Source organism: Pseudomyrmex gracilis, unplaced genomic scaffold (genome assembly GCF_002006095.1).
Source record: "Pseudomyrmex gracilis isolate BER0280 unplaced genomic scaffold, ASM200609v1 scaffold_211, whole genome shotgun sequence".
Classification (NCBI taxonomy): Eukaryota; Metazoa; Arthropoda; class Insecta; order Hymenoptera; family Formicidae; genus Pseudomyrmex; species Pseudomyrmex gracilis.
In genome coordinates, this window is record NW_018020795.1 from 81,741 (window position 1) to 109,118 (window position 27,378).

General features: G+C 38.5%; 1 protein-coding gene across 1 annotated transcript in view; it reads right to left on the reverse strand.

Moving 5' to 3' along the window:
• Positions 1–2,467: 2,467 nt before the first annotated feature.
• LOC109858527 (alkaline phosphatase-like) overlaps positions 2,468–27,378 on the reverse strand; it is a 172,988-nt gene continuing 148,077 nt past the window's right edge. Inside the window, exons 8-9 of the mRNA XM_020435882.1 lie at positions 14,704–14,825; positions 2,468–7,136 (exon numbers count right to left, since the gene is read on the reverse strand). Coding sequence (XP_020291471.1) covers positions 6,714–7,136; positions 14,704–14,825 — 545 coding nt within the window. The 3' untranslated portion in view covers positions 2,468–6,713. The remainder of the gene's footprint in view (positions 7,137–14,703; positions 14,826–27,378) is intronic.

Genomic DNA, 27,378 nt, shown 5'->3' on the forward strand with positions numbered 1-27,378 from the left:
CCAAGGCCGCGCGGCCGAGGTCAGTGACCCCGCCAAGGCCGCGCGGTCGAAGTCAATGACCCCGCCAAGGCCGCGCGGTCGAAGTCAATGACCCCGCCAAGGCCGCGCGGCGGAGGTCAGTGACATTACTGTAGTAGGTATATAATACATATAATACAATATAAAGTATAATATTATAAATATATAATAAATTATATGTATAATATGTATTATTTAATGTATATATAATATAAATTACAGTCACGTTATTTTCACGTGTTGTTTTTCTACTCTTTCCTGTCATGTAACTTTAGTTACGTTTTTAATTTTCTCTACATATACGACGAACTGTCTCAAAATCGCTTTTCATTATTTATTCTCTCGATCTTACCGATTCGATTCGACTTGATCAACCCACCAATCGGCAATACGGAAAAGAGGCAACAATAGATGAGATACATTCGATATCAAAACGCGCACTTCTCGGTCCAAATGACTTTTTTTATATAGGATTTCTTTTGTATAATATTTAATTATTTTAAGTCTACTTTTCTGTGTATAAAATCAAATGAGAGATTGATAATATGTTAGTAGAAAGTCTATTTTATTGTTTTTTGTAAATTTTTTTTAAAGGAAAAGAAAGGATTTATACATTTTGTTTTTTTGACACAAATGTGAGAAGGATACGGAATATGCATATGAAGATCACACAAGAAGAACTTGATAAGTCGCATTTTCTTAGAGAAGGGCGATTTTAAAGTTCGAAACGTATATGTATTTTTGTGTTACATGTTTTATAAAAATGTTTATATTTCGGAATCTATCAAAAATTTCCTTTTCTCGCACTTTGGATAATTAAAATATTCCATTTTACAACTACCAAATAACGTCAAAAACGGAAAATAAAAATTAGCTTATCAAGTTCTTCCCCTGTGGTCCTTATATGAGTAGAACAACAGGAAATTGACGAAACACATCTGTCAGCGTATGTTTTTGAATCTTTTTTCTTATGAAACAATAGTATACAGATATCTATATAATATAATAAATTACATTCGTAATAATTATGTTGACATTCTTTACAGAAATATATAGATCGGTAAAGTAGTATCGTTTTTTTTCCTTGTCTCGTAAATTTTTGGTCTCACATGATTCACATCGCAATCGCTAAATATTTCTATTCAAACGTAAGTTCCGTAAAATGTAAGCTCGGCTTGAACGCTGACGTCCGCACACGTCACACGTTCGTGATGAAACATTTTCAGATTTACGCGTTAATGGATTTTCATTTATTTCCCGTTAAAATTATAACGGTCGTAATGAGGGGGAGTTATCAACCACGAGAGATGAAATTTACGCATTGTAATTATGTAAAATTGTGATCGTACTAAATTCATTAATACTTATAACACATTACATCGCGTATGCGTTTAAATGTTAATAAAACATTTTAACGCGATAACAAAACATTATTACCAAAATACGCGGTGCGTGTATAATACAAAGATTATTAAAACACATTTTCGCTCAGCTCCGCGTAGAGAAATCCCTTTCTGCATTAACGCATATAGTACATTCTCCGCTGCATCATCGAGATCTTTTACGATTTCGTACATGTAAGTAGTCGAGAACGATACGTTGTAACAGCATAACGTTGTTACAGCATATAACTGTGACAACTTCGCAGTAAGTGCGGTTCTGCATTGCCCCGATTTAAAGTTTAAATTATTCGTAATTCGCAACTTAACGTAGAACAGAGAACAACTAAAATACGCACTTGTTAGCAATTTCCTAGATTAAACTTCTACTTCAGTTTTAAACGGCGCAAATGCGAGTCAGAGGAATTTAGAGTCGAATTGTACGGAGCATTTAACAAGATGCAACGCTATTCGCAAGTGCCTTCATTTCGTATGTCTTGCCGGTAAAACGTTTTTGTTCTTTTCACGCTCGTTACGACCACTCTCCTCTCACGTTCGAGTTTGCATAACGTGCCGTTGAACGGTACAACTATCGATCGATAAGTCGCTTGTTATTCAATAATATCAATATATCTTGTATTCAAATAGCAGTCACGTATTGTAAGCTATCGAATGCCTGGAAAAGCTGCAACGTTTTTGCTTATTTGTAATTATTACATGCTTGAAACGTGTGCGAAAAAAAAAGCAAGCTTTGCTCAACCAAATAGAAGCTATATGACTTTTGTATTTTTCACATTTTTATTTTATACGTGTGTTGAAAAAGATATATTTAAAAATATATAGACTAAAACATCTCCTTAATTTACACACACATAATTTAATAATTTTATGCAACGTGTTATTAGGAAAATTTTGAAAAAGAATAAATTTTACGTGTACATTTATTTTGTATTATATAAAATATAATAATTCATTTTTTTATTCTAAAATATATAATGTGCTTAACTTTTGACATTTCAATGTTATATTTATAATAAAATTAGATTTATAAACAGTAATGCTGTGTGCGTGTGTGTGTGTGTTATTTGGCAGAAAATAAAATATAAAAATAAAAATAATTCGATAAATAAAACTGTGTTGTTACTTTGCATTTTTGATGCGCAATTTATCAAATTTGAATATCTTTTTACTCGGTCGTTGCTTCGGTATTCTCGCGTTTTAAGAAAAAGCTACTTCAAGGAGAAAGATTATCTCGCTATATTGACAAGAAAACACCGTCTCTCCTCTCCATCTTATAAAATATATCTTCACAATAATACAACGATTCGTATTCCAACCAAGCCCGCTGCGGTTCTCGTAATAGGATAAAGCGGCGTTGTGGCAGTACAGTTTCTCCAGTTTACCAACCGTCTATTTCTTATTTCATGTCGGCTTCGTTCGCAATTAAAAGCCCAGAACCGAGGCTATGAAAACCGACGTAATCGCGCGTATTCGTCGCGCGCAAATCTCCCGGTCGTTCGCATCGCGGAATAACAAGCCGGGCGGCGGCGGCGGATAAATTCCGTTCGTTTTGGAATATACACAGCGGAGAAACACGCTCGGTCATTCGTTGTCCTTAGGCGGTATAACTGTTTTACGGCTGTCTATCTACAAACTGAGGCCGCGCGCGATGCACTCGCGAAGAGAGAATTTACGCGTGGCACGGTCGCTCGCGCTCGCGCTTTTTATGCCGCAGTCACCGCGCGATCGTAAAGGCGACATTGCGTCCCGACACGAGACGATGTACATCGGAGGAGAAATTTGTTGTTTCCGCACAAGCTCCCTCTCCTTTATCGTCGCTCGACTCTTTTCACATCTCGATTTTGTTGTTTGTTAACATATTACGTTACATTGCGCTACACAACTTCATCTCTCTACGAGATACACGACTGACGTTTCGAGGAGGAGAAGGGGAAGGAAATAGGAAGAAGGGTGTGAGGAGAGATGACAGCGAAATCCGTGTAAATCGAGAGAAATATAAAGTATTATTCGTGTACACGCGCGTCCTTAGAAAACATCTCTTGCTCTTTTCCATATTCCGTATAAAACAGACGTGCTATTTTTAACAAACAAATAATGGCATTTTTATTCTCGCGTTGCAAGATTCTTGTTAAATCTGTATCCGAACGCGGAAGAAAGGAAATGGTAAATGCAACATTTCGCAATATCTTTCCCACTGTACAAAAGACTGTAAATCAAAGGCTCTCTCTCTCTCTCTCTCTCTCTTGCACGCGCGCGCGTGTGCAGAAAATCGTAAATGTTCGGTCGCACATGAAACTGTTCGTAACGTAGGACCGGTATTACCCGACGCACGGAAATGTATCTCGCAGGTTTTAGTTTTTTTTTTTTTTTTTTTTTTCATACGTGCTCGGTTGCTAATTTTACTGATGCATTTTAACGAGACAACTTGTGCTCGATAAAATAGAACTAATAAGTCCAAAATTAATATGTTGCAATTGTACGTCTTCGAAAGCACGGCAGATTATAAATCAAAGTTAATTATGTGTAATTATATCGCAGACAAATTAGTTAAAGGATAAAAATCACGCAAATGTAAACCGTGAATATACAAAAATTTAAAAAAACTCGAAATCCAGATATTATCTCGCATATTCATTCGCTGACCGTTCCCTAATTTTCTAAATAAAGCGCGCTTTTTATACTTCTTTTTCCCCCTATTTTTATACACGATTTAACTTCGTAAGCGCGCGACAGGAAGAGCTAAACCAGCAATCTGTCGGCGCAATTAGCTCGCCAATTTGCCGGCGGCTGTAAATCAAAAGCGAGATTAAACGCGTAAAAGGCAAATCACGACTTGTTTCGCGAGCATTGCACGACGCAAAAGCGTTTCGGATATAAAATTCGTACGGCCTCATCAAAAGTGAAAATGGAAACGCCTCGGACTCGAAAACGCTTCTTCTTGTGTGAGAGAAAGAGAGAGAGGGGGAGGGAGAGAGAACGGATCCTGGAGAATTGAGTGGCAAAGGGACTCACAGCGCTGCTTGTAGCGCTGCAATTCCCTCGATACCAGTCACAAATACATGAATCTCTCGCCCGGTAGATCTCGGTTCTCTCTCACGTAGCGCAATATATATTGTTATATATATATATATACATTACACAAATGAACTTCAAATTCAAAACACAGATGCTGGCGGATTATTCGATTATAGTAATCAAAAGAACTAGAATTTGAAAACTTAACGCGCGACAGCTTGCTGCTTCGACTTAATCACAGAACACACATACAAAACATAGACATACACACACACACACACACGTACATTTACACACACACATGCGCAGCGTGTGTAGTAAAGCAAAATTTCATATCAATTCTTGTCAATTCAACGTTGCTTCTGAGAAAAATGCAATATCTACGTTACGAGCGGCTTGAGATAAAAAAAGAGACATAAAATGACATGTGAGTGCAAGTGAAGTACAAAAAATTCACTTCACGCTAACTTTTCTCTCAATCGATCTGTAACAATGTAATGGAAAATAAATTTATCGACAACAAAAGTATACATCTGTCTGCATGTCGTTTAAATATTTCCGATCCAATTTTGACGTATATAGTGCACGTAGTAAAACATATGTACAACATACAAGCGTGTCAACAATAATATAATATAAGCTAATGATGAGTAGTTCTCGATGATTAAATTACATACACACTTTACTTTATCTTCGACGCGTGTCCCGGGAAACATTTACATATTATCCGCTTTTATAGCATTAACATATTTACAATTTACTACAGGAGAGACTCTGACACGGTTCTGCTTTATGTATTATTATTATGATCCTGCCCGCTGGATAGTCTACCAGTTCCGCTAGGTCGCGTTATCGCTCAGTTCGTTGTAACGTGCTACCTCACGGCAGGAAATTTCTCACTGAAATGTGCTTTCGTGAATTGCGTAACTGTTTCGTATCATAGTATAGTCGACGAGACTTTTGGGATACGCGTAAAGGTGTCAGAATTATTGCGCTTTCGTTTGCAAGTTAATTAATTAATTGCAATTACGTGAAAATTATAATTCTCCGTTCCGCTTCTTTTTGCAAAGAACGCCACTTGCATCAAGAGCGCGTCGTGTCATTCAAAAGTTTGAGATTTTGTCTTCAAGTACGAAATTTAGTAGAATTTTCAGTTGTTTTTGTTTATTCGACTCGATCTTATTTGTCAGACGAAGTTGGGGACGCAAGAAAAAGCAATAATTCCGAAACACAAGTCGCGGTGTCGAGGCACGAATTAATTCGATAAACGTTTAATCCTCCCATGCAAGAAATTGTTTCAGCCAGAAGAAAAAAAAGTAACCGCAAGAAACCTCTTGTCCCTCGCAAACTTATACGAGAGAGATCGCCGAAAAACATTTCGGTTACGATATACCGACGATTATATTTCAAAGGACCAAGCGCCAATACGATCAAAGGCAAAATTAAACTGGTTTTTTTCTTCCGAAAACCTCATCAGGGGACACTGATCTCTCTCCCTCTCTCTCTCTCTCTCTCGCAACGTTTGAGCGTTCCAATAACGAGAACTACGCGCGCCTTCAATCTCCTTATTGAAATTCCTCATTGTAAGAGCTTCACTCATTAGAGGGAAGTTTGCAGAACCTACGAACGATCTCAAACACAAGAACTTTGTGTCAATTAAATTATTACACGAGGTAAGGAGCATCGTCTCCTGAAACGCGAGACCGAAAATGCATGAGAGGATTAAGGAACGATGCTCTTGCCGCGCGCACATCACTTTGTTCTCCCGTCAATATCACGTATAGCAGTCATGCATGGAACATCTCTCAATTAGCGGTCGTTCATTTATTTAGCGACTCTTACAAAACGAGAGACTTACACTTGTTTTAATTAAAGGAAACAACGAGTTGAGTTGCAGTCAATCGGTTGCAAAATCGAAGCACCGTTTTTATCGAAAGACCGTTGTTGTTGCGCTATCTCGCGCCACTTGCATTATCTTTTTACCTCTCTCCGAAGCGTGACGTTTGCTTGGTAAACGATCCATTTAACAGGGAGACCGAGAGATGCAGCAACAGCAGCAGCAGCGATCACTACTCGTTCGAAACTATCGAACTCCAGTCACCCCGTCAAATTTACACTGCGGTCTCTCCATCGACCGTTATTACGCATCCGCGTGTCAGATTGGGAGCATTTCCGGGCGGCTTCTCCTGCTGTCATGTACCTTCGGCGTTCACGCCGAAACAGAGAAGAGAAGAGCCTACCACTTCACCTAGCAGACACGCGGAAGAGAGGAGAGACGCATTAACTCGTCCTTTCGAGGGGATACCGGGGAGTTAGCAGAACGAGGGACATCAGTAGTAGCGGCAGCAACTGCGGCAGACCGTTGTCGGCCGACGAGCGGCTGCTGGAAGGACCAGCGGCGGATTTCGTGGGTGGATTCCGCGCCTGGTCGTTCATCACGTCGCTGGATATCGCCGCGCTGTTGGGCTCCGCCGAGGGACAGCTTATCGGCGCGGCGTTCATTGTGTCGCTGCCGTTGATGCTGTTCGTATCCCGGGAGCAACGGCTGGCGTGATGAGCCAGGCAGGCGGCGTAGGCGATCGCGTGCGGTATGTAGCTCTGGTCGACGCTGCCGGAGAACAGGACGCTCGCGAGGGGCCCGATGGCGAATACCGGCACATCTTCGCCCCCGTGCGTCGCCCACGCCCGCGGCACCCCCGCCGTCTGTAATCATAGCCGATACAGGTGCGATTATCGTTTTCGAACCGCGTGGGTTAAAGGCCAGACAAAGGCTTTCGGAGGAATTCGCAGGAAGCGGAATTGAAATTGACATGTCGACAGACGCGAAGAAAATCGAATGTAAAAATATAATAAAAATAAACATATATATGTATGAATAAACACCAATACAATAATATGAACATTGTTCTATTATTTTCAGATTATTATACGTGAATTAATTTATGACAGAGATCTCTTATATGATGAATTACTAAATTAAATCTGATTTTAACGCGAACAGTTAAATTTAATCAATGTTATAAATTATTGTATAAATCTCGCAATAACAGACTAAAGTAATTAATTATCAGATCAAAACTGAGTTTTATTAAATGCTCGTTTACGAAGAATGGAAAGTTTTATCCATATTTCCGTAATGTACATAATAACCTGATGAATTAAACTTTTTATCTCGTGTCAGAAAAAGATGTGAACGTCGCGCGCGTAACACTTATATTTTAAATACTGATTTATATATTAAAGAAAGAAAAATATTCATAATATCATTTCAATAAGATAAAAAAGATATTCTGCAACAAGGAGTTTGTTAAAACCGCGTTTTGTACATTTTACATTTTAAAGCGAGCAATAAATTGCGCAAGAAAACGGTGGAAAAAAAATTCCATTTTAAATGTCGAAGAGGCGTTAAAGACGTTCTCCGTTTCCGGAGTATATATATATAAGCGAGAATACTAGTCTGTAGATTGCTGGGAAACGGAGCATTATTTTTTAATGAATCGAGGTTGGTTTTATAACTGCGACCGTATATGGAATACAGCGGTAATGAAACGGCAACGAAACTTTTCACGACATTTTATGTAAATGTAAATTGAAACAGAGGTTTTTATTTTTTAATAACGTCAAATTGACACGGGAACTCGCGTATATAACACGCGATGCTCGTATAAGTTCGCGCGCGCACATGTAACAAAAGCGCGTTACTTTTCCGGAAAAATATACTCGCGCGGTGGTAACATTTATGTTTAGGAAGAATATGTAACAATATATGCCGTCTTTTACGAGTGCAATCAAAGTTGCGTGCGAAATACGTACAAGTTTTGTACTTCACACCAGTCTATTACGGCAAATAAAGAAACAAGCTAGCAGAAAAAAATATAAAAAAAAGTCTTTGATTAAGTGTCTGTTTCTAAATTAAATTCTCGTTCCGCGAAGAAAGAGAACGTGTCTTTCTGAGGTGAAATTGTATTGTGCGCATTCCGCGAGCAAAAAAAAAAAAAAAAACTAATTGTTTTCTGAATAATGAAAGAATAGTCTTAATTTAACACCGTCTTAATTTTCACTTTATTTCGTTTCTTGTGCGTGCGTGCGCATCTGTGTATTTTCATTGTATATAAATTTTGCACAAATGTATTAAAAAACAACTTGCATAACGGATTCAGATGATAATAAATACTTCTTTGGAATCTTTGTTAAAATTCGTTTCTATATCGTAAAAAAATATAGACAGAAACCACTGGTAGAAGAAAATGAGAAAGAAATTACAGCGGTCGCCGTACGAAAGAACATCTGCCATGAGTTTTAACCAACGTCACCAAACGTAGATTTCCCTTGCATTTTTATTTTCGCCCGCGGCTCAAATGAAGCGCGCTGTTCTGCGGCAAAAGAGGAATTTTCTCACAATATTTCTTTCTCGTTGAAACACCTCGTGAAACCCCTTGCCGCGATCTCGCCTCCCCGACGATCTGATGAAAGGCCACAGCACGTCCCGAAGTGGTGTGGTTGACCCGGGAAGAAGTGGTTTTGCGCAATGAGGGTGAAAAAAGAGGCTCTACGTCCGCGTAAGGAAAGACAACGAGTGCTGGGAATGCGGGTGGAGTGGCGAGAATGGCGATGTGAAAGAGGTCCATTCTATCTATCTATCTATCTCTCTCTCTCTCTCTCTCTTTTATTTCTCCCCGGCGAATTTATATCCCGATATTCGCGAATAAAACTTTTGTCAAGTTTGATGCAAAGAAGGTTATGATCCGTCGAAAACGCGTAACCGATCTACGATCGCGTTTCCCGTAGGCGTCGCGAAAGAAAAACTTCGCTTTATTTATGCAAGTATCGTAAATCCGAACGGAAGAACGCAATTTGTTTTCCTCCTCGCTCTTTGTGTAATAAAAATGCAAGGTGTGTAGAAGCACTTGGATTCTGTTATTTTGAGTAGAAACATTTCTGATACTTGTGATTTAATGTTTTGCATTCAACATTCCTTTTCAAATAGCGGAATCTCTATCTGCGATCGGAAGCAAACTATTCGTGCGACGAAGAGAGTCAACACACACATACATACATACATACATACATACATACACACACACACACACACATACACATTGAAAAGAAAATATCAATAATTCCGTAAGTATTCTTGCAAAATATAAGGGGATGTATTCGCCATCTTCGCTGCATTTTAGGAAAAATAACAAAGAATTCGAATGCGTTTCTTCGAGCAAAAACAATTTGAAACCTTCAGAGCCTAAGATTTTTTAATTGTTAAAAACAATTTGACTTGAAATTATCTCACTAATATCAATCTGCGATATTACATTTTTATAAAATAAACAGCTAAACGCGAATAATTATCATATATTTTTGCTTCAATGGTTTTTTTTCAATAAAAAACGCATTAAAGTTTGGAATTCATACATTCCCAGAGTAACAGCATTAAAGCAGTAACATATGTGTGTGTATGTATATATTCCACAAATAAACAGATGAAAATCCAGCCCATCTTCCAGATCCACGCGTCCTTCCCGAGAGAAATCGTCCCAGCGGCAATAATACCGTGCAAGGAAGCGTCCTTGCTACGCGGATTTGTCCGGAGCGGGATGTAACTGGGAAATGGCGTCTTAAAGAATTACGGTCTGTCAGAAGAGCGTTAAGTATCGTAAGAGGAGGTTTGCGTTATCCACCATCGGTACATTCCGAGCTTGAATAGTGTTTCTATTGGATAATGCAAAAGCCCGAGATATAGCGAGGCAAGTTATTCTCTTTTCTCTTTCTCTCTTTTTCAATTCTCTTTCTCTCTCTTTGCAAAACTATTCCCAGCAGAAAACGTATAGAATAGTACCAGGCTATTTAGCGTTTTTATATCGAGACAAAACCGGAAAATCAGATATGAAAAAGATAATAATGACGACAGTCGCGGAATTTACGAAAGGAATCTTTAATCCCCCTCCGGCGGTGCGGAAAGAGATTAGATTCTTCAACTTATCCAAGCCGTGTGTCTTTTTGCGCGTACTTGTCTCGTTTTTAACATAAAGAAAAAGAAGAAAAAAAATACACATGTCAATTATATCATTTTATACCTCTTGAACTTTTTCTCAACATCCATTAAACTTACGCGCTAAGAGTTTGAATTTTTTTCTACATTTATACACACACACACACACACGTACACACGCGCGTTTTAACCTTCTTTTCTTTAATATCCAACCCTTCGTCTGGTATAAAAATAAAAGAAAGTGGAGCAGAAACTCTTCGGACTACGCCATTGAAGTTGAGAAGGGTTGCTTTAAGATATCTTGCGAGAAGCGGATATTTCATGCGGGGGTGAATTGCGAGCCGGGTAAAAATCAGTCATGTAGAGTGGAACAGATTTGTACTACTTTGCGCTTCAAGAATGCAGAAGTACACATAATGCGAGAGGAGAAAAAAAAATGACACAACGCGAATCGCTGAGTTATCGAAGCTGAAGAATTCTCATTAATTCGCGCGCTCTGTATTGCACGAGGGACAAAAAAAAAAAAGAAAAAAAGAGCTCGCGCTGCGCGACATCTACTAAATAGCTCGATATCATCTCGGCACGATGTTTAATTCGTCCTAGATATCTGAGGCATTAACTCGTTGGCGTGTAATTGCAGAAGTAAATCACCGAGAGGAAAGTAATAATGTGCTCTATCCGCTTTTTTGTTTTTGTTTTTGTTTTGTTTTTTTTACTATAACATATACGTTACGTATAAAATATGAAATCTGGGTAAGCAGCAACTCTCTTCGGCGCAATGTTTTTTATTTAAAACAAACGTGTTCTTCCCTGATTTTTTACATCGCTCGGAATAAAAGCTACGCGAAATGTTTCAGAATTAACATCGGGATCATCAGATATTTTATTTTGTGAGAATTGGTCTGTCAGCAAAATTGAAAATGCAACTGCCGTTTATATTACGCATCTACACAAACGTTCGCCATCGGTTTTGGATACATTCGCTTCTTAAAAACATTGACAATCGCGTTTATCTTAAAATGTCGATTCGATTAAAACTTTAGATCAACATTTTATTTATGTACGAAGGTTTATAAAGATGGACGGCGCGGTCCCGGGTCGCCCCGTAAATATTCCCAGAATAAACAATTTCGATCGGAAATTAGGTCGCTGTTTACTTTGGCATCGCCGTGTACACATTTACCACGGTAGTGGTGTACGTATTACGGTCATGAGCTCCGCTGTTAATGCCAGTTCGTAGATCCAGATTTACGCTCTTAATGCATACCTGACATTCACTATGTAAATCATATTCTTGTAAACTGAGAGCGATCGTTTTATGTAAAATATGACCGCTTCTTGTGTCCGTGCGATATCGATTCGCAAATTTACGTTTACATGATAGTTTCGCGGAGATGCAACAACTGCACTACTCGAAGGCTATGCGATACTATCGTGTATCGCGTACCAGTATTATACGATACTATCCTAAGCACCCCGAAATATGCATCCGCCGTACGTATTTGCGCTTGCATTATACGTATATTCTGCATAACCGCACGTATAATGGTAAAAACGAGAAGTTTACGATAAAATTCACTTTTTTCGAGCACCAAAGCGAATAAGAGCAAAACAAGCAAACGTTTTTACAAATACGCACTACAACAGCACGTAACTTGAAATGAAATCCAGATATTTTTATGGGTTTTGCATGTTCTAAAAAAAAAAAAAAAAAAAAAAAGAATTTCGTAAAAACCGTTCGTAAACGATGAACAAGTGAATTTTCATACGCCGCAAAAAGTTTACGAACAAAATGTCAAACAATTCGGATAAAATATAAATGCAAGATATAAATAATAAACAATATATCAGATGCAATTACACCGGAACAATGTAGTCAAAACATTTAGAAAATTGATGTGTAATTAATATGTATAACATTAATAGTTATTAGTACATATTAATAAGTATATTAATATGTAATAATTATATTTAGTGATATTTTATTCGACATGTTTTCGAATAAATATATACATGTGTAATTATATGTTATACAGATTTGCGATAACAATTACTCTGCTTTAATTTTAAATGTGAGATTTCTGATTCCGCGTGACGATCACGTGAATGAAATGACGAGATGAGTCAGGTCGCAATTTATCGCTCGAACAGCCATCCAGATTTTAATCAGTTTCTTCTCCCCGTCTATCTTCTGCTGCTTATGACGATTCACTCTGACGGAGCATTTCGAGAAATTGAATAATCATGCTCGAGAGTCACCGCCAGATGATACCTTTATATAACTTCGGAACGCATTTTCTCGATGCATTCCGAGCACCGCGACCAAAGAAGATTGCGCGAATTGCTACTTTGTAATCCCCCCGACGAATTAGATTTTTAATATCGCAGATATGCGATAACGAGAGTCCGATTGTGCCGAGTATATGAGAAATAGCGCGCGTTCTTTTTTTTTTTTTTTTTTTTTTTTTTTTATCTTAGTTGAACAGACGTTTCGACGGAGTTAATGGAAAAATGATTCATTATTGTGCTCTCTCACTCACACACAACTCTTTCTTTTGTTTCTGTTTGATATTTAAATATCTTGAACAATTTTTTCTCATTAAAAGTGTTTTAAATTGCGTTAAAAAACTAAAATTGCGCGATTTGTGTTTTCATACTTCAGATCGGAAATTCAACTTCGTATCTCTCTTATACGTTGAACAAAAGATACGTTCGCTTGCGAAAAGTGATTGACATTTGAAAAGGAACTATCGATTCGTCCGCGTATAATAGTTCACATTAACATATATATGTATGTGTACACAAGCTACTATACGCTCTTTGTTACATTAATTTTACACATGGTGATGATGCGTTTGCATTGTGTTCAAATGAGGTAGTGAAAATCGCAGTCATTCACGCGCGGCGCGCAGAATTCGCACGTAAAATTTGCTAAAGTTAACACCCGTCGTATCAGGGACTAAATTACCGCACGCACGTGTTTGGCATGATAATGTAAAACGGAGCGCGAATAAAAGCACACGCACACACACGGGGAATGATGATCCACTTCGTGCGCCGCGACCCGCGACGTACGAAGCTCGATCCGCAGAGCATTGTCAAATATTTCCGTGGCATAAATAACCGGCGGATGCGCGAATATCTCCCGATAGGTTGTAAATACCGGGAATGAAATAAAAATTTTTTCGCCGATGCGGATATCTGATAAAATACGCGGCAAAATATTGTGTTTACGGATTAATATAAATTCAAAATCTCCGTGTAAATACGTGACCGTACAAACGACACGGAAGTGCGCGGCAGTGTGCGAATACACACATTTATAATATATGTCCGCGCGATGTAACACAACGCAATCGAAAGAATAAATACAGATTCTCACGAAGCTATGTCAGTGGGAGAGAGATAGAGAGAGAGAAAGATTAACGACAGAGGCGGATATATATATGTAAAAAGAGAGAAGGAGAGAGACAGAGAGAAAGATAGAAATAATTGCTGTAAATAAATACAAGCAATATAAATAAAACCTGATAAAGAACAAACTGCACCAACCAACAGTGTTGTTTGCTGAAGTCTTTCCGTCCTATCTTTTTCGTGACCAGCTACACTTTCATTCCGCTTGCAATCTCTTTGAAAATTCATTAAGCGCACGTTCTAATTTTTAACAATACGGTCTCATCGAACAGAAATAAAAAAAAGATAGAAGAATATCATATTATTTTTCGTTATGAAGAAAATAATAATACCGATGGTGACCGGAAGTTTTTAATTGAAGTACATTTACATCGTCATATCTACTTTAAGCGGAGAATATTCTAATATCGCAACTTGTGATTTTTCTTTAAAAACTATTCAGTATACAATATACAAAATCACGTGAACGTTTAAAACCTTCGTTCAATCTGCGTCAATAATTTGTTCGATGCAAATTTAAATACGCGCGCGCTCGCGCGCGTGTTCTAAGAGACACACGTTGTAGATTAAATTTACTTCACACGTATAAACCGAAAAAGTCGGGTTTTCAGTTTTTTCAATGAAATGATTAAAACCTGCCGTAGCGCATATCGAACGTGATATTTCGGAGTGTTCGAGGAAACGTTTCGAGGTATGCAGTTGGAATTATTTGGTATAGACTGTTCTCCGCAATGGAACACACAGCCGTTGGCACGTGATGGATTTTCAAGCGTGGCCTCGATTTCGCCACTCGATCATTCTCCGATCCAATAAACATTGACGGACTACCTTCCACAGGTACGGAAATGAGAATGGACCATCCCTTACCTGAATAGAATCCTTTCCTGCCTCCCGAATAATATTTCGCGGGTGTTTGTAACCAGGCCCGTTGCTATACAGCAACGTTGTGTAGGGCTGTCTGTCGATATCCGACAGTTTACTGTCGGAACCTGAAACAAAAATAAGAACAAGAAAAATCGAACGTGTTAACACTCTCGGCGACAAACTCTTATCGATATATATATATATATATATATATATATATATATGAGCTGCGCACATGTTTCTTTGAAGTGTCGTAAAATTTGCAGTTGCAAAATTATCAATAAACCGTCTCTCCTCCGTTCTGAAGGGAACTCGGCCTTCAAACGTCAGATGTTATCGGACGTTTACCCACGCCAAATTTAATTTCACGCTTCAGGAAGTTCACATTTTTTTGCGCTTGTAAAGAATGTTAAATGCGTATATCTTCCGTGTCGTACGTTAAGTACAGCGAGTAGCGCTATGGCTCTTAACGACTATGACACTTTTGGGGCTCTTGGACACTTCCTCAACCACGATAATAAACTTCATTCGCCAAGTTTGCCGGGCGTGCGACACGTTTACCTTATTACCGCCGAGATCACGGGTCGCTGGATGATTACTGCAAATACCCCGGGAATAGCACACGAAATGACCTCCCGCTAAAAACGAACAAACGGATATTTTAACGGCAAAACGAAAAGCGGATGAAAAAAGAGGAAGGCGGGGAAGAAGACGTGGAGTGCTGGAGAAAGGACGAAGGGATGAGGGATACTACGGGACATGCCCGCCGGTAGATATGTTTTATTCAAGGGGCTTTCTTCTTCCGCGCAGCCACCTTCAAAAATAGACCAACTCCATCGCGCGCTCGCCGTTTCAGTCTGTCCGTCGTTTAACAATGTATAATTTAACCGTTTATTTGGCGCGCAAACGCGGACCGCGCGCTCACTCTAATCGAGACGGTCGCTCTCTGCCGTTTCTCTTTAAACTTCCCCTCGCATTTTACGCCCGATAGACGCTTTCCTATTTCTTCGAGTAATTGCACGCTTGTTGCCGGTGAACGTCATGACACCTGACTGATGCGCATACCGGCTATCATTTTGTGTGCGAAAGTGCTATCCAGGGCGCTCACCAGCCGGCTGTGCGCGAAACAAGCGAGGGACAGGTAAGGAAATCATGTGTATAATAATGTGCCAATCTGTGGTTGCAAATTTTCTGTACAGGTCTCTTCAAGGTTAAACATATTATTTTAATTTTCTATTTCTCTATTGCTGTTCTATTTTCTATTTCTTTGCACAAATAAAAATAAAAAAACAGAGATTTGTTTTTACAAATTCTTAGTGAAAGATAAAACGTGTGTGTAAATATTAGTTTTTGTTTTGTTAATTATTTCTGCGCGGTGATTCGGTCAGTTAGGCGCATCCACCCAATCTTGAATGTTTAATTACATTTTCCATTAGCATCGATCAAGTTAAATTGTTGATAAGACCGCTGGGTCATGTGAGAAAAGAAAGGATGTTCCTCGTTACACTCGAGCATGGCGCATTCCGCCGACGCTAAGCACTCCAACGTGGGAAGATGGGAAGTAAGGTTGTAACACTTTAATTGCCCATCTGTAACGTCCGACCTGACGTGTAACGCCGCCGTCAGGATCAGAGAATGCGAAACTGCCGCGCGCTACTTCAAGACCGGCCTACGAAGCGTCCGGAACGAAATGAAACCTTTGCGTTCCTTTCAACTTGAAACTTACGAATTACAAACGCGCGCGAAGCATGAGCGAGAGTGTCAAGGGGGAGGAGAGAGTAGATGTAGAATCACGAAGTCGGCGAAGTAATATCCTGCAATCTGCCTCCGGAGACTTAGACAAGGTAAACTCCTACGAGCCGAGGGATATAAGTGGGAATACGTGCGAGCGTGACTTAGAAAAGCCAACGATCTTGTCGATACAGATAAGATCTCGCGAAGTTCACAAGCCAAGGTGAGAAGCCTGATACAAAGTGGCGTTTGCGTAAATGGAGACACGTGTATTATCCGCGAACCGCTCTACCACGGTATGACTCGACGGTCTCTACATTTGCTTATGCAGAGCTATATTTGATGAAGCAGTCTGCAACGAGGAAATTACCCTAATAGCTTTGTTACATTCGCGTTTATACTATCGCGATGCTAATGTAAATGAGAGAAGCGCTCGCAGCAAGCTTTTCAAGCGAGTATACACCAGACGGGGCTGATACATCAACGTCACAAATCTTGTAATGATAAAGAGATGGTTGTTTCGTCTCGCTCTTTGTGATAAAAATTTCTTGTTCGTGCGAAAAATGATCCGGCACGCGCTGCTCGAAAAGAATTCGCGGTTGTTTTTATTTACAGCAAATATAACTTCGCAATTTTATAGCAAAGTGGTTTTTTCATTCTCAAATTTTTTTATTTTTAACTCTAGTCCCCTGTAAACTCCGGACATTACTCTCCGAGCAATTCTTGAAAATGAGAAAATTTTATTAACTATTTGGTGAAAAGATTTTCTAAACAATAAATTTCTAAAAAAAAAAAAATATATATATATATATATATCAAAACTTATGTTATTTTCTTAGTACAGAATAAAGCCCCGTGAATTTTTACAGAGGTTTTTAACCAATAAAACCATCACGGCAGACATAAATGTCTAGAATTTACAGGATACCTAAAAAAAATCGTCTACAGGATTAGGGTTAAATTTTTTTTCCACATATTTCTCTCAAGATCTTATTAGAGCGCAACGCGCTCGTATAAAGTCCGTACATATATATATATATATATATATATATATATATATATATATAGTTCGTACGTTGCGTAAAATAAGACTGATAAATCTGGTCGCGAGGAAATAAATGTTAACAAAGAAGAAAGTGCAGACAAATTGTTTGAGCAAGTTGAAGCATATCTCACTACCAATTACATTTGCCGAGTTAATCAAGCTCGAAAGAAACCTTAATTAGTATCCACTGTGTTGCCTCACTCGCGCTTAGCGAATAGCGGTAAGAAATAGCTCGTTACGTCGTTTACATAGCAAGTACTTTTGTACTGCAGAATGTCGTGAATAATGCTCGATGTGCTTCATCACTTCTCGCGTTACATAAAGTTATGCTCTGTGCAAATTAAGGACAACGAGAAATTGCGACGCGCAAGCTGCGCACTCTCGCGCGTGAAACGTGAGGATGTAACACCGCGCGCAAGCAATTAAAGGATGATCCTTATGTCCAAGGAACGTCACGCATCGTGTCCATCGTTTCTGCCGTAACGATAATGAATGGATGGTTTTAGGGACCGTAGAACGTTACGTTAATACATTATGCAATGTAGTTGAGCCGATTACCAGGCAATATTGTGTCATCAAATATTAATTAACGCTCCCTTCCCGGGAGCGTCGCATTACGGTCTCTACTTCGAAGAGCAAAGATACACGTTGGATTGAATTGCACGTCGATAATAGGCGAACAGAATTCAGCTTGCGATGATGAAAACGTAACGTTTAAACGCGACGTACAACCGGTCTGGCACATTTTACAAATTGCAAATCATTTCTGGGTCAATCGTGCGCAAAAGAACGCATTTCGCGGCGAGCGAACAAACGGGGATAACGCGCGCCCAACCAAACGGCCATTTACAAAAAACGTCCGTGGCGAATGTACAGGAAATCGAGAGTCGGATAGGAACTCTTTCAGACGAGAGTCTCTATCCATCTTCGGGTCTCGTGATCACGAATTTAACCAGCAGCGATATCGCCGCGCGGGTCTCACGCTCGCGCATAAAAGAATTCTCATATAATGCCGACATATAAAAGTCGAGGGGAGATCCGCCGCGTAATTTAACTTGCCGGAGGTGTATGCACCTCTTCGTGAGCGGCCACTATCGCATAACTTTCCAACTCTCCGTGATATGCTTCCGTGATCTTATATATTTCTGAGTTAATGGTTCGAGCCTTCCGCGTGGCGTGCCTCGTAGTCCCGTGCACGATAGAAACCGTATCCCAACGTGATTTACGTGCATTTCTCGGATTCCAACGAGGGATCTATTAAAATATACTCCCGCGTTATATAACAGACACATTAATTCGATCAGTTTCAGATTGTGATCACGTAGGTGGTGACGAAATTTTAACAACCGCCGCTTGATATACAAACCAGGTTATTTTTAAGTCTATTATTATTTTAGTAACAATAATTTCTCTTTAGACAAGGAACTTATTATTTTTGTAATAATGATTCTTTTACACAAAAGGATTTTATATATCACTTTTACATCCACTCTCGAACACCGTTCTCTTATTAAAAACCTCTCTCTTCTTGATATTTTTTTTTTTAAATTAACTATTAAAATAAAGATACAAAGAAGAGCTAGAAAAAAAAAGGTAACACAGTGTCTTCGCATCGATGATGAGAAAGGGTTGAAAAAATCTGCAACCAAAGATGATAATGATAAGCCGCTTTTGTACAGAAAATTTCGGTCATCTTCGCGCGCGATTTCGCCGTCTCTTCGCGAAATATTGCTGTCAGTTTTTCAATTTTCTGAACATATTTAGTTCTCTTATTCTGTCCGATAAATGTGGCATGCTAATCGCATCGCGCGCGCGCGCGTCGAGCAACAATCCTATTTCATCGTTCTTTTTCCCCATCGTTCCGCGTGTCGTTGCGGACCTGTCGTGCGGAGGACGACTAATTCGAGGTATTCCAAGAAGTTCACGAATCGCTTAACTGAATTCTCCGCGTCATCTAGAGTAACGCGTAGCCCGTAGTTCGCGAAATCGTCACGCTATTTCCTCGCGCCGTTCTTGAATTTATGGTGATAAATTGTCGCGATAGAGATAAACGCACTTCCAGAATTGCCGGCCGTTGCTCCACGGGTCTGGCCCATTTCTCCGGAATACCAACAGTCAATGCCGATTCGGGCATAAGATTCGAACCACTCTTCCGCACGAAGTGGCAGCAACCGTCGTACCTCTTAGCGAATTAATCGCGGCGCAGCTATCCTCTCTTGAGTAATTTCGCAAGCTTGTTGCACGCAAGAGCAACTTTTCTACGTGTCGTACGTGTTCGTGAAAATTTTTCAATCACAGGTGCAAGGAACTCTTTTTATGTGTGTAAGTTTTCTATCCGCACTTGTGTTACAAAGTGCGGCTAAACATGAAAAAGAGAAGCGTTTCCTTATCGAGAATCGCACTTTTGACACAATCTAGGCGATTACATTGCTTCTCTACCGTATAAGCAATTAACTCGTGAAAATTTGATTTTTTTTTTCGAAGATAAAAGAGACTTGGCGCGTCTCTCAATTAAAAAGCTTGTTTTTTATGTTACTTCTTTTATATTACTTGATTATTTTTGTATTATCTTGGTAATTAAGTTTCACAATTAAATAAGACAGTAAATGTAATATTATTATTTCATGTCATCTTTTAGTACATATTTGAGATGTGCTAGAGCTAATTATAGTCCAAGTTGTGAATACATCGTTTCAATATTTATAATGTCACACTCTCTCGCAAGTCGAGATAAGAGCTCTTGTCTGAATGTTATCATTATATCGCGCTAAAATATATATCACTTTATAATCAGTTAAATGCTGTTCTGCTGTCTTTGATGAGCGCAGCTGACATATGCTCTCTCTCTCTCTCTCTCTCTCTCTCTCTCTCTCTCTCTCTCTCTCTCTCTCTCTCTCTTTCTTTCTCTCTCTCTCTCTGTGCTGTGTAGTCTTTTATACACGTCTCATCTCGAACTACCGTTTTCAACGACTACGCCGCAAAACGACTTTGTCAAGCTTCTCTTTATGTGTGTTACGTACTCATTAGAAGCTTCAAGTCTTGCTGTCTTTCATGAAAGCATTAAGATGTTAACTGTCACGAAAAGCTTTGCAAAGAAACACTTTATCCATTGTCTCGACTGCGCAAACCCGCACGCACGTTTGCGGCACAAATTTGATTTTCGAATATCGAAAATTTGGAGTGAGGAAAGAAAAAATATTTTCTCAGTAAAGATTTTTACCTTTTTTATTTTTTCATCCGCAAAAGTTTTCTTCTTTCATAAATTCAAAAGTTAATCGAAAAATTGTATATATATCTGGTCATTTTTTGTCGATTTATTGCAACGGTAAAAGGTTTTACGTTCTCAAAAATTTGCGTAACAGATTAAATTATATTATTTTTATATATACGAGTTTTTATCAACATCTCTCTCTCATATATCGATTTATCTCCTCGTACGTAATATCTTTGTTTATTAAAAAATTTATAAAATAACGAGATTTATAAAAAGTTCGATGGAAATGTAATTTTATTAGTTTCAGTGCGCCTTCGTGTTTTACGATACTTATTAAGTTTTAACGAGACTACTTTTACCGGATCGTTCGCCGGCTGCGATGCATAGATCGTAGTTGCGAGAATTATCAGATATAAACGTGTGCGACATATGTTCGATATCCGAATTTGAGGGGCACGTACTTTGTGTGTGTGTGTGTGTGTGCAGAAATTATTACTAATATTACAAGATCACGCTTTAAATCATAATCGTATATATCTGCGCGCGCATCATGGTTTTTTTCCCCACAAAACTTCATATTCAGAAAAAACTACAAGCTTCAGTGCTCAATAGCTTTAATTAAAGAGATTCTGCGCGTCTGCAACGTTATTTGCTCAATTGCGATTTTATATCAATTTTATTTCAATTTAACTCTCTCAATTTTTCCGACCGGGATTGTAATCCGAGATTGTAATTGATCGAGATGCAACGATACATCAATATATCTCTTCGCTAGCTGCTTCTTTATTTTGGTTTATAAACCTCGAATAGAATCTCTCTGGAAGGGAGAGGAAGAGAGAAAAAGTGAAATATTCTCTGATCATTCCGTGTGTGCAGAATTCTACAAGTATATGTACGAACGATACGCATGTGGCGATGCTATTGTTATATTATACCTGCTTATCTTATTCGAGTCACGTCGGTGACATCTGAGACTACTATTTTCTCATGCAAAACGAGATGATGATTTCTTTTGCGACAGTGTAATGTAATCTCTTCTGTGAGACGAGAATCTTTTTCCTCTTCTCTGTGATATGTTTGTGAACGAGCAAACAATTTTCCGTGGATTGAATTTCGGATATGTACAGCGTGATGTGATAAATTACATCTGTTTTGTTGTGATGATTTGCACATCACGTAGAAAGAGAGAAAGCATTTTTTATTATTTTTTTTCATTTGCTTTATTTATTCTCTTGAGCAATTATAATAGAGAGAGAGAGAGAGAGAGAGAGAGAGAGAGAAAGGTATAAATACTTCATTTACTGTCTTGACCAATTATTCATGAGAGAGCTATAAATAATTTCGATGCGCCAGGCACTTGAATGAAAACTGCTTTGCTTGCACAAAGCAAGAGAGAAAACCGAGCGATCTTCTTGCTCTACTTGTCGCCCCACATAAATGAGCTTAGCCATTTCGCTCGAATGCGAATACCCTTCGAGGTGAGTTTTGCAAGTCCCGAAGAACTCGCGTTTATTTCCTGCTAGTGGAATACATTGGACACACCGGCCACTCTTCCTCTTCCTCGAGTGCACCTCGTCCCTCTGTCCGATTACTCCGTCGAACCACAATTCCGATTGAACCTGGACAACGCTCTCTCCTAGACGTAAGTACTTCGTAAAATTAAGAATTCCACGAGAGAACTGCTTCAGCAATTAATTAACTAACATCACATTGAAAACAGTTTAAAAATGTATGGTTGATAATTAAACGGAAGAGAAAAAACTTGGAAATATACACACACCTACGCGTATATAAATTAGTGTAACATGTGTTTTTTTTTTTTTAATAATATTTTTCAATCTTTTATTTGTATCAACTTAATGTTGTTTAATTAAGCGTACTTGAAAGATTTTACTAATGTATAAATTCTTCTTTTAATTTTCATTTCACAATATTCTGAATTTAACTTTATGACATTTTTTTCTCTCTTTCTCTCTTTTTTTCTCTTGCTCTTACAGGATTAGATCTCGAAAACTTTTTCTTGGATTCCATAAGAGGTTTGCAGGTAAATTAAATTGGGAGACACTGGGATATGAGATTCTTTTTCTCCCGATCGCGCATTTCGTTTCGTTACATCTCGGATGCATCCTGGAAGTTGAGGAAATCGACGGAATACTAGTCGTGTTCCGCAACGATGCGATCAAATTCGATCGAATAATTATGAAGAAACATACTTGCGGAACCTAAAACCGTAAAGCTAAGTGAACGTATATAGAAATGAGAGAGCTTTTTCTTTAATTAAAAATACTAAAGTACACATGACAAATTTGATCTCTTCTCTAGATACATATTGATAATTGATTATTGTTTTGTTTGTGAGTTTTTTTCGAAAAATTGCAAACTGAGAGATTGTAATTCTATTTCGAAATTATTTAAACGGCACTAAATTTTATGTACACATGTATATGTATGTACAAAACTATCTACAACTAGTATCTACTAGTTTTACACAAATTCTCTATAGAAAACAACCAATCGAAATGACAATGTTCGTGCATTTTTTTTTTCCATGAGAGATTTTCGCTTGTTCTCCTCGGTTTTGTTAAAACGAAAAAAAAAAAAAAAAAAATAAATAAAATAAATACAATAACAGAATTTTGTTTCTAAATATGTTTCTGTCACTGTGTAAAATCGATGATGGAGATTGTCAAATACGCGAAGAGAACAAGTGTGTTGTACCGATAACGCGAGTCACGCGCGTTTCAATTATTTGATAAAATTGCTGATGGTGTAGATCGGAATGTTGCGATCCGAAACTGATTGCACGCATCAAAGAGAAAGAGAGAGAACTGGTTAAAGTTTCAGCATTTATGTGATACCGTTCGACCGTAATGGAGCCGCTGGCATCGCATCGAACGAGGATATACCGAATTCGAACGCCGCGCGCGACGAACCTCTTTATAGCCCCGCCACAGTCGCCGTTGTAAAAAGCGGTTTTATATGAGCGGTTATGCGCGCACGCACTGATGTGTACTCAATAACAGTCGTGCATAACTTTGTGGAAATGCTTCGTTTTTACAGCAGCGGAAAACATTATCCTCGGATGGACGACGTGCGATTCAAACGCGTCGATTTCGATCGCGCTTACTGCCAGGACGTCTGCAATCGCGTTCAGGAAACACATACGTACTACAAAAATATAAATGTAAATATGTATTCCGGATAGAAAACAAATATAAATATGTGGTTTTGGATAAAACTTTTGTTTTTATAATTTATTTCTTATACAATTGAAGTTACATCATATCGTGCAACTTTGATTATAACATGAAGAATATTGGTTTCTCGAATTTTTAGATATATGTCTAGTATATTTTCATGTCTTCTCTTTCTCTCTCTCTCTCTCTTTTTCTCTTCCAACAAAGTGAATAATTTCAAAATGATTCATTTCGAACGATATGACTCGCGCATGAGAAATTAATTAAAATGTGATCTCGCGCTTCAACAGAGTATTGATTACAAAGAAAAACATCTCGAAGAAAATTATTAAAGCAGAATATCTCTTTGCTTGTATTAACGATCGTGAATTATGGCCCAAACCGAAAAAGTTACTTTGCATACTTCGGCAAAACGTCGCGTACATTGCCCAGCCTCGACCATAGTTCGCACGTGGAAATCAGAATGAACGAGATAAAATCTCCAAACGTAACAGCTTTCCCGCTTCGATGAGAAAAGCTCGTCGAAACTCTTGCGAGCAAAATCTTGCGGAGCTCCTGGTGTCATCGTTTAAAAGGCTCGTCTGAAAAGCGTTGCCGCAATGTTGGAATTCGATTCAGACACGTGCACTGTGTCTCGATATAAAAATAGAAATCTTCTCTGATGTTTTTATTTAATTAAAAACGTGAAACTCCCTTTCTCTGTTTCTCAAGAAAATCGCGGAATTATCGTGCGCTACTAACTTGAAGCTAAAGCTTGAAACCTACGCGTTGGCAGAATGACGCGTCTCGATTACCCTTCACCAGTATTTGTTTAAGTGTAATTACAACGTCTTACGATTTAATTACACAAAGTGTTCGCGTACCTCGAATATTAAATAACTTGATGAATTATGCAAGAGCTCTTTTTTCGCTGTGCATAAAATATACAAATTCGAGAAGAAGAAATTAAAATCGTGTTTTAATCTGTAATCGAATTCGTTTAACATTTCGCAAACTAAAAGAACTTCACGATGTGAGTGTGGGATATATATTTCGTATAAAATATACATGAGAGAGTCGCGTTACGGATTTTTGTTCACAGGTTTATTCACTTCGCAACTCGCGCGCGCGCGCGCGCACATCATCCGCAGAATGATTAAACCGCGGGTAGTTTTTACGTATCGCTTGCTACATCGACCTGTGAGTGGCAATAACCGAACTAAAAAAGAAGTTGGCAAGTGCGCCCAATAGCTTCGGGACGGTTCCCTTGGCAATGTAACTCAAGAGAGCGAGTTAACTACTTGGAGAATTCCAATTTATTCTGCCATAGTCAACCCATATCAAGCGGCAACCGGAAATGCAGTCGGACTGCTCGCAATGCCAATTGCGTTACTCCAGCGGCGGACTGCCTTCCTTGTCAAATGTATGTACGCCTCGAAATGAGGCACGATTCACGATCCGCATTGTTAATTTCTAACTTGTATTACGTGTATGTTAATTTCTAGTTGTATAAATTTCTAATCTATATATATTTCTGAATTAGAAGCCAACACACAGCTAATTTTCTTTTAACAACAACAATGATAAGACAGACAACATAAGTCTTCTTCAGTCGCAAAAAATGAAAAAGTTATAAAAGAATTACATTAGAGATAGTAAGATAAAAGTGCGAAATTCAGGAACAATTCTTTGTAAAATGTGTGCTTGTGAAAAAACAAAGTAGTCTTACGTTACATATGTCGCCAGGTTGTCCAAGGAAGTTAAAAAGTCCTATAAATAGCGCGGGAATATACCGTTTAATTTTCTTTTATTATTCAATGGAAATAAAATATATTCTAGAGAAAAAAAGACCGACGCCTCTGACAATATTTTGTATATTTCCGCTGAGTTGAAAAGAGAAAAAGTACTTATCAAGATTGTACCACACCTTTTGATGTATTTATACAGGTATTATACCTATATCACGTATCTGCGCGCACTCTCTTGTAGCGCGCGCACACGAGGTAAATAATTTCCCGCCTGAACGGTGCTGCTCCACCTCGTAGCATGACCAATCGCGAGTTAAGAACTCTAAATCAGTTCGCATCTCGATATCGGACCGAGTCAGTGTGGCGTAAACGCAATTAAGTTCTTAACGGGCGCGAAGGCGAAGGCGACGCGGGGCGTGTAACTTTACGTAACTCCGCGGCAAATAAATTATATCTCGAAGCGCGGCGCGTGCTTTAATTGCTTCATCCAATACGCTCGCGTGAGCAAAGTAACCCGGTTTAATGAACGGCTAGCAATAAAAGCCGTTACGAGCGCTATGTCGCGTGAATCGCTCGCACATTTTTCTTTTTCTTTTTTTTTTATCTTCTTGCTTTTTTTCCCCCCCCGTTCTTTTGCCGAAACCTTGCCGTTCCGCCGTCCCGAACACCGACTGTTTCCTTTGCCGACTCTTTCTCTCGCGCGAACGTGAAGTGCGATCGGCTGCGGTAGTTTTTTCTTTCTTGAGAGCGTGTTTTTCGATCGATTTTAAACATTATTTAATATTGTGATAAATGAGCAAACACACATTGCGAAAAGTACTTTACATTTCGAGAAACTTCACCTTTCGCACATTTACCGCGCAACTTTTGTGTTATTTACAAATTTAGAGTCATATAGTATCAAACTGGACTAAAAAGTTTTTTCTTTGGCCAATGTGGGTTGGATGCACGTGCGCGAAATATATCTTCAAATGTGTTATTATTACACGTAATAATTCACATTTGAAAATATGGATCAGTTTGAAAATTCATATCAGATGCTTGTTTTTGCATTCGATGCAGAATGCGGGACGTTCAAATTTGACTCTTGGCCGAGGTGTCTTTTCCGTAATTCAATTTTCAGTTTCGTATAAGTGTGAAATGAATAATTCATACATATGTAATGCAAAACAAGCGTCCAATATGAATTTTCGATTTGAATTCAGCTCGAGTTATTACGTGTAATAATTTACAGGTGTACAAATATATTTCGCGCTCATGTACATCTAGCACACGGCTCACAATGACCGGAAAACTCTTTTTTAGTTTTCTTCTGTGTTAATTAAACTTGAAATTATGCCCATAAAGTTACAATATATTAGCGTATATTAAAAAAAAAAAAAAAAAAAAAAAATTACATAACGAGAAACTAACTCTCTTGAGTAAAAGGCGCATTGCACGGCCGTTTCTTTTCATTCGCCGCACCACAGTGCGCGCGACAAGTAGGTTTTCATAAAGTTCTCTGCCTCAAAAGTTGAGAGTGTTAGATTTTTTTTTTTTTCAAACTACTTGGCAAATAGTTGTTGCTTAACTTGCTAATAAACATATTCTCTCATCATTTTGTAATACATTTCGCTATCGCATTGTTAATAGAAATAAAAGTTCCGCACGAATATCAAGATAGTACCTTCCAATTTGAACGAACGAAATTAAAGAGAATAAACTTTTGACGAAGTTCGCAATTCGTTCCTGTGTTATCTGTATTCCAGTTTTCCAAAATGCACC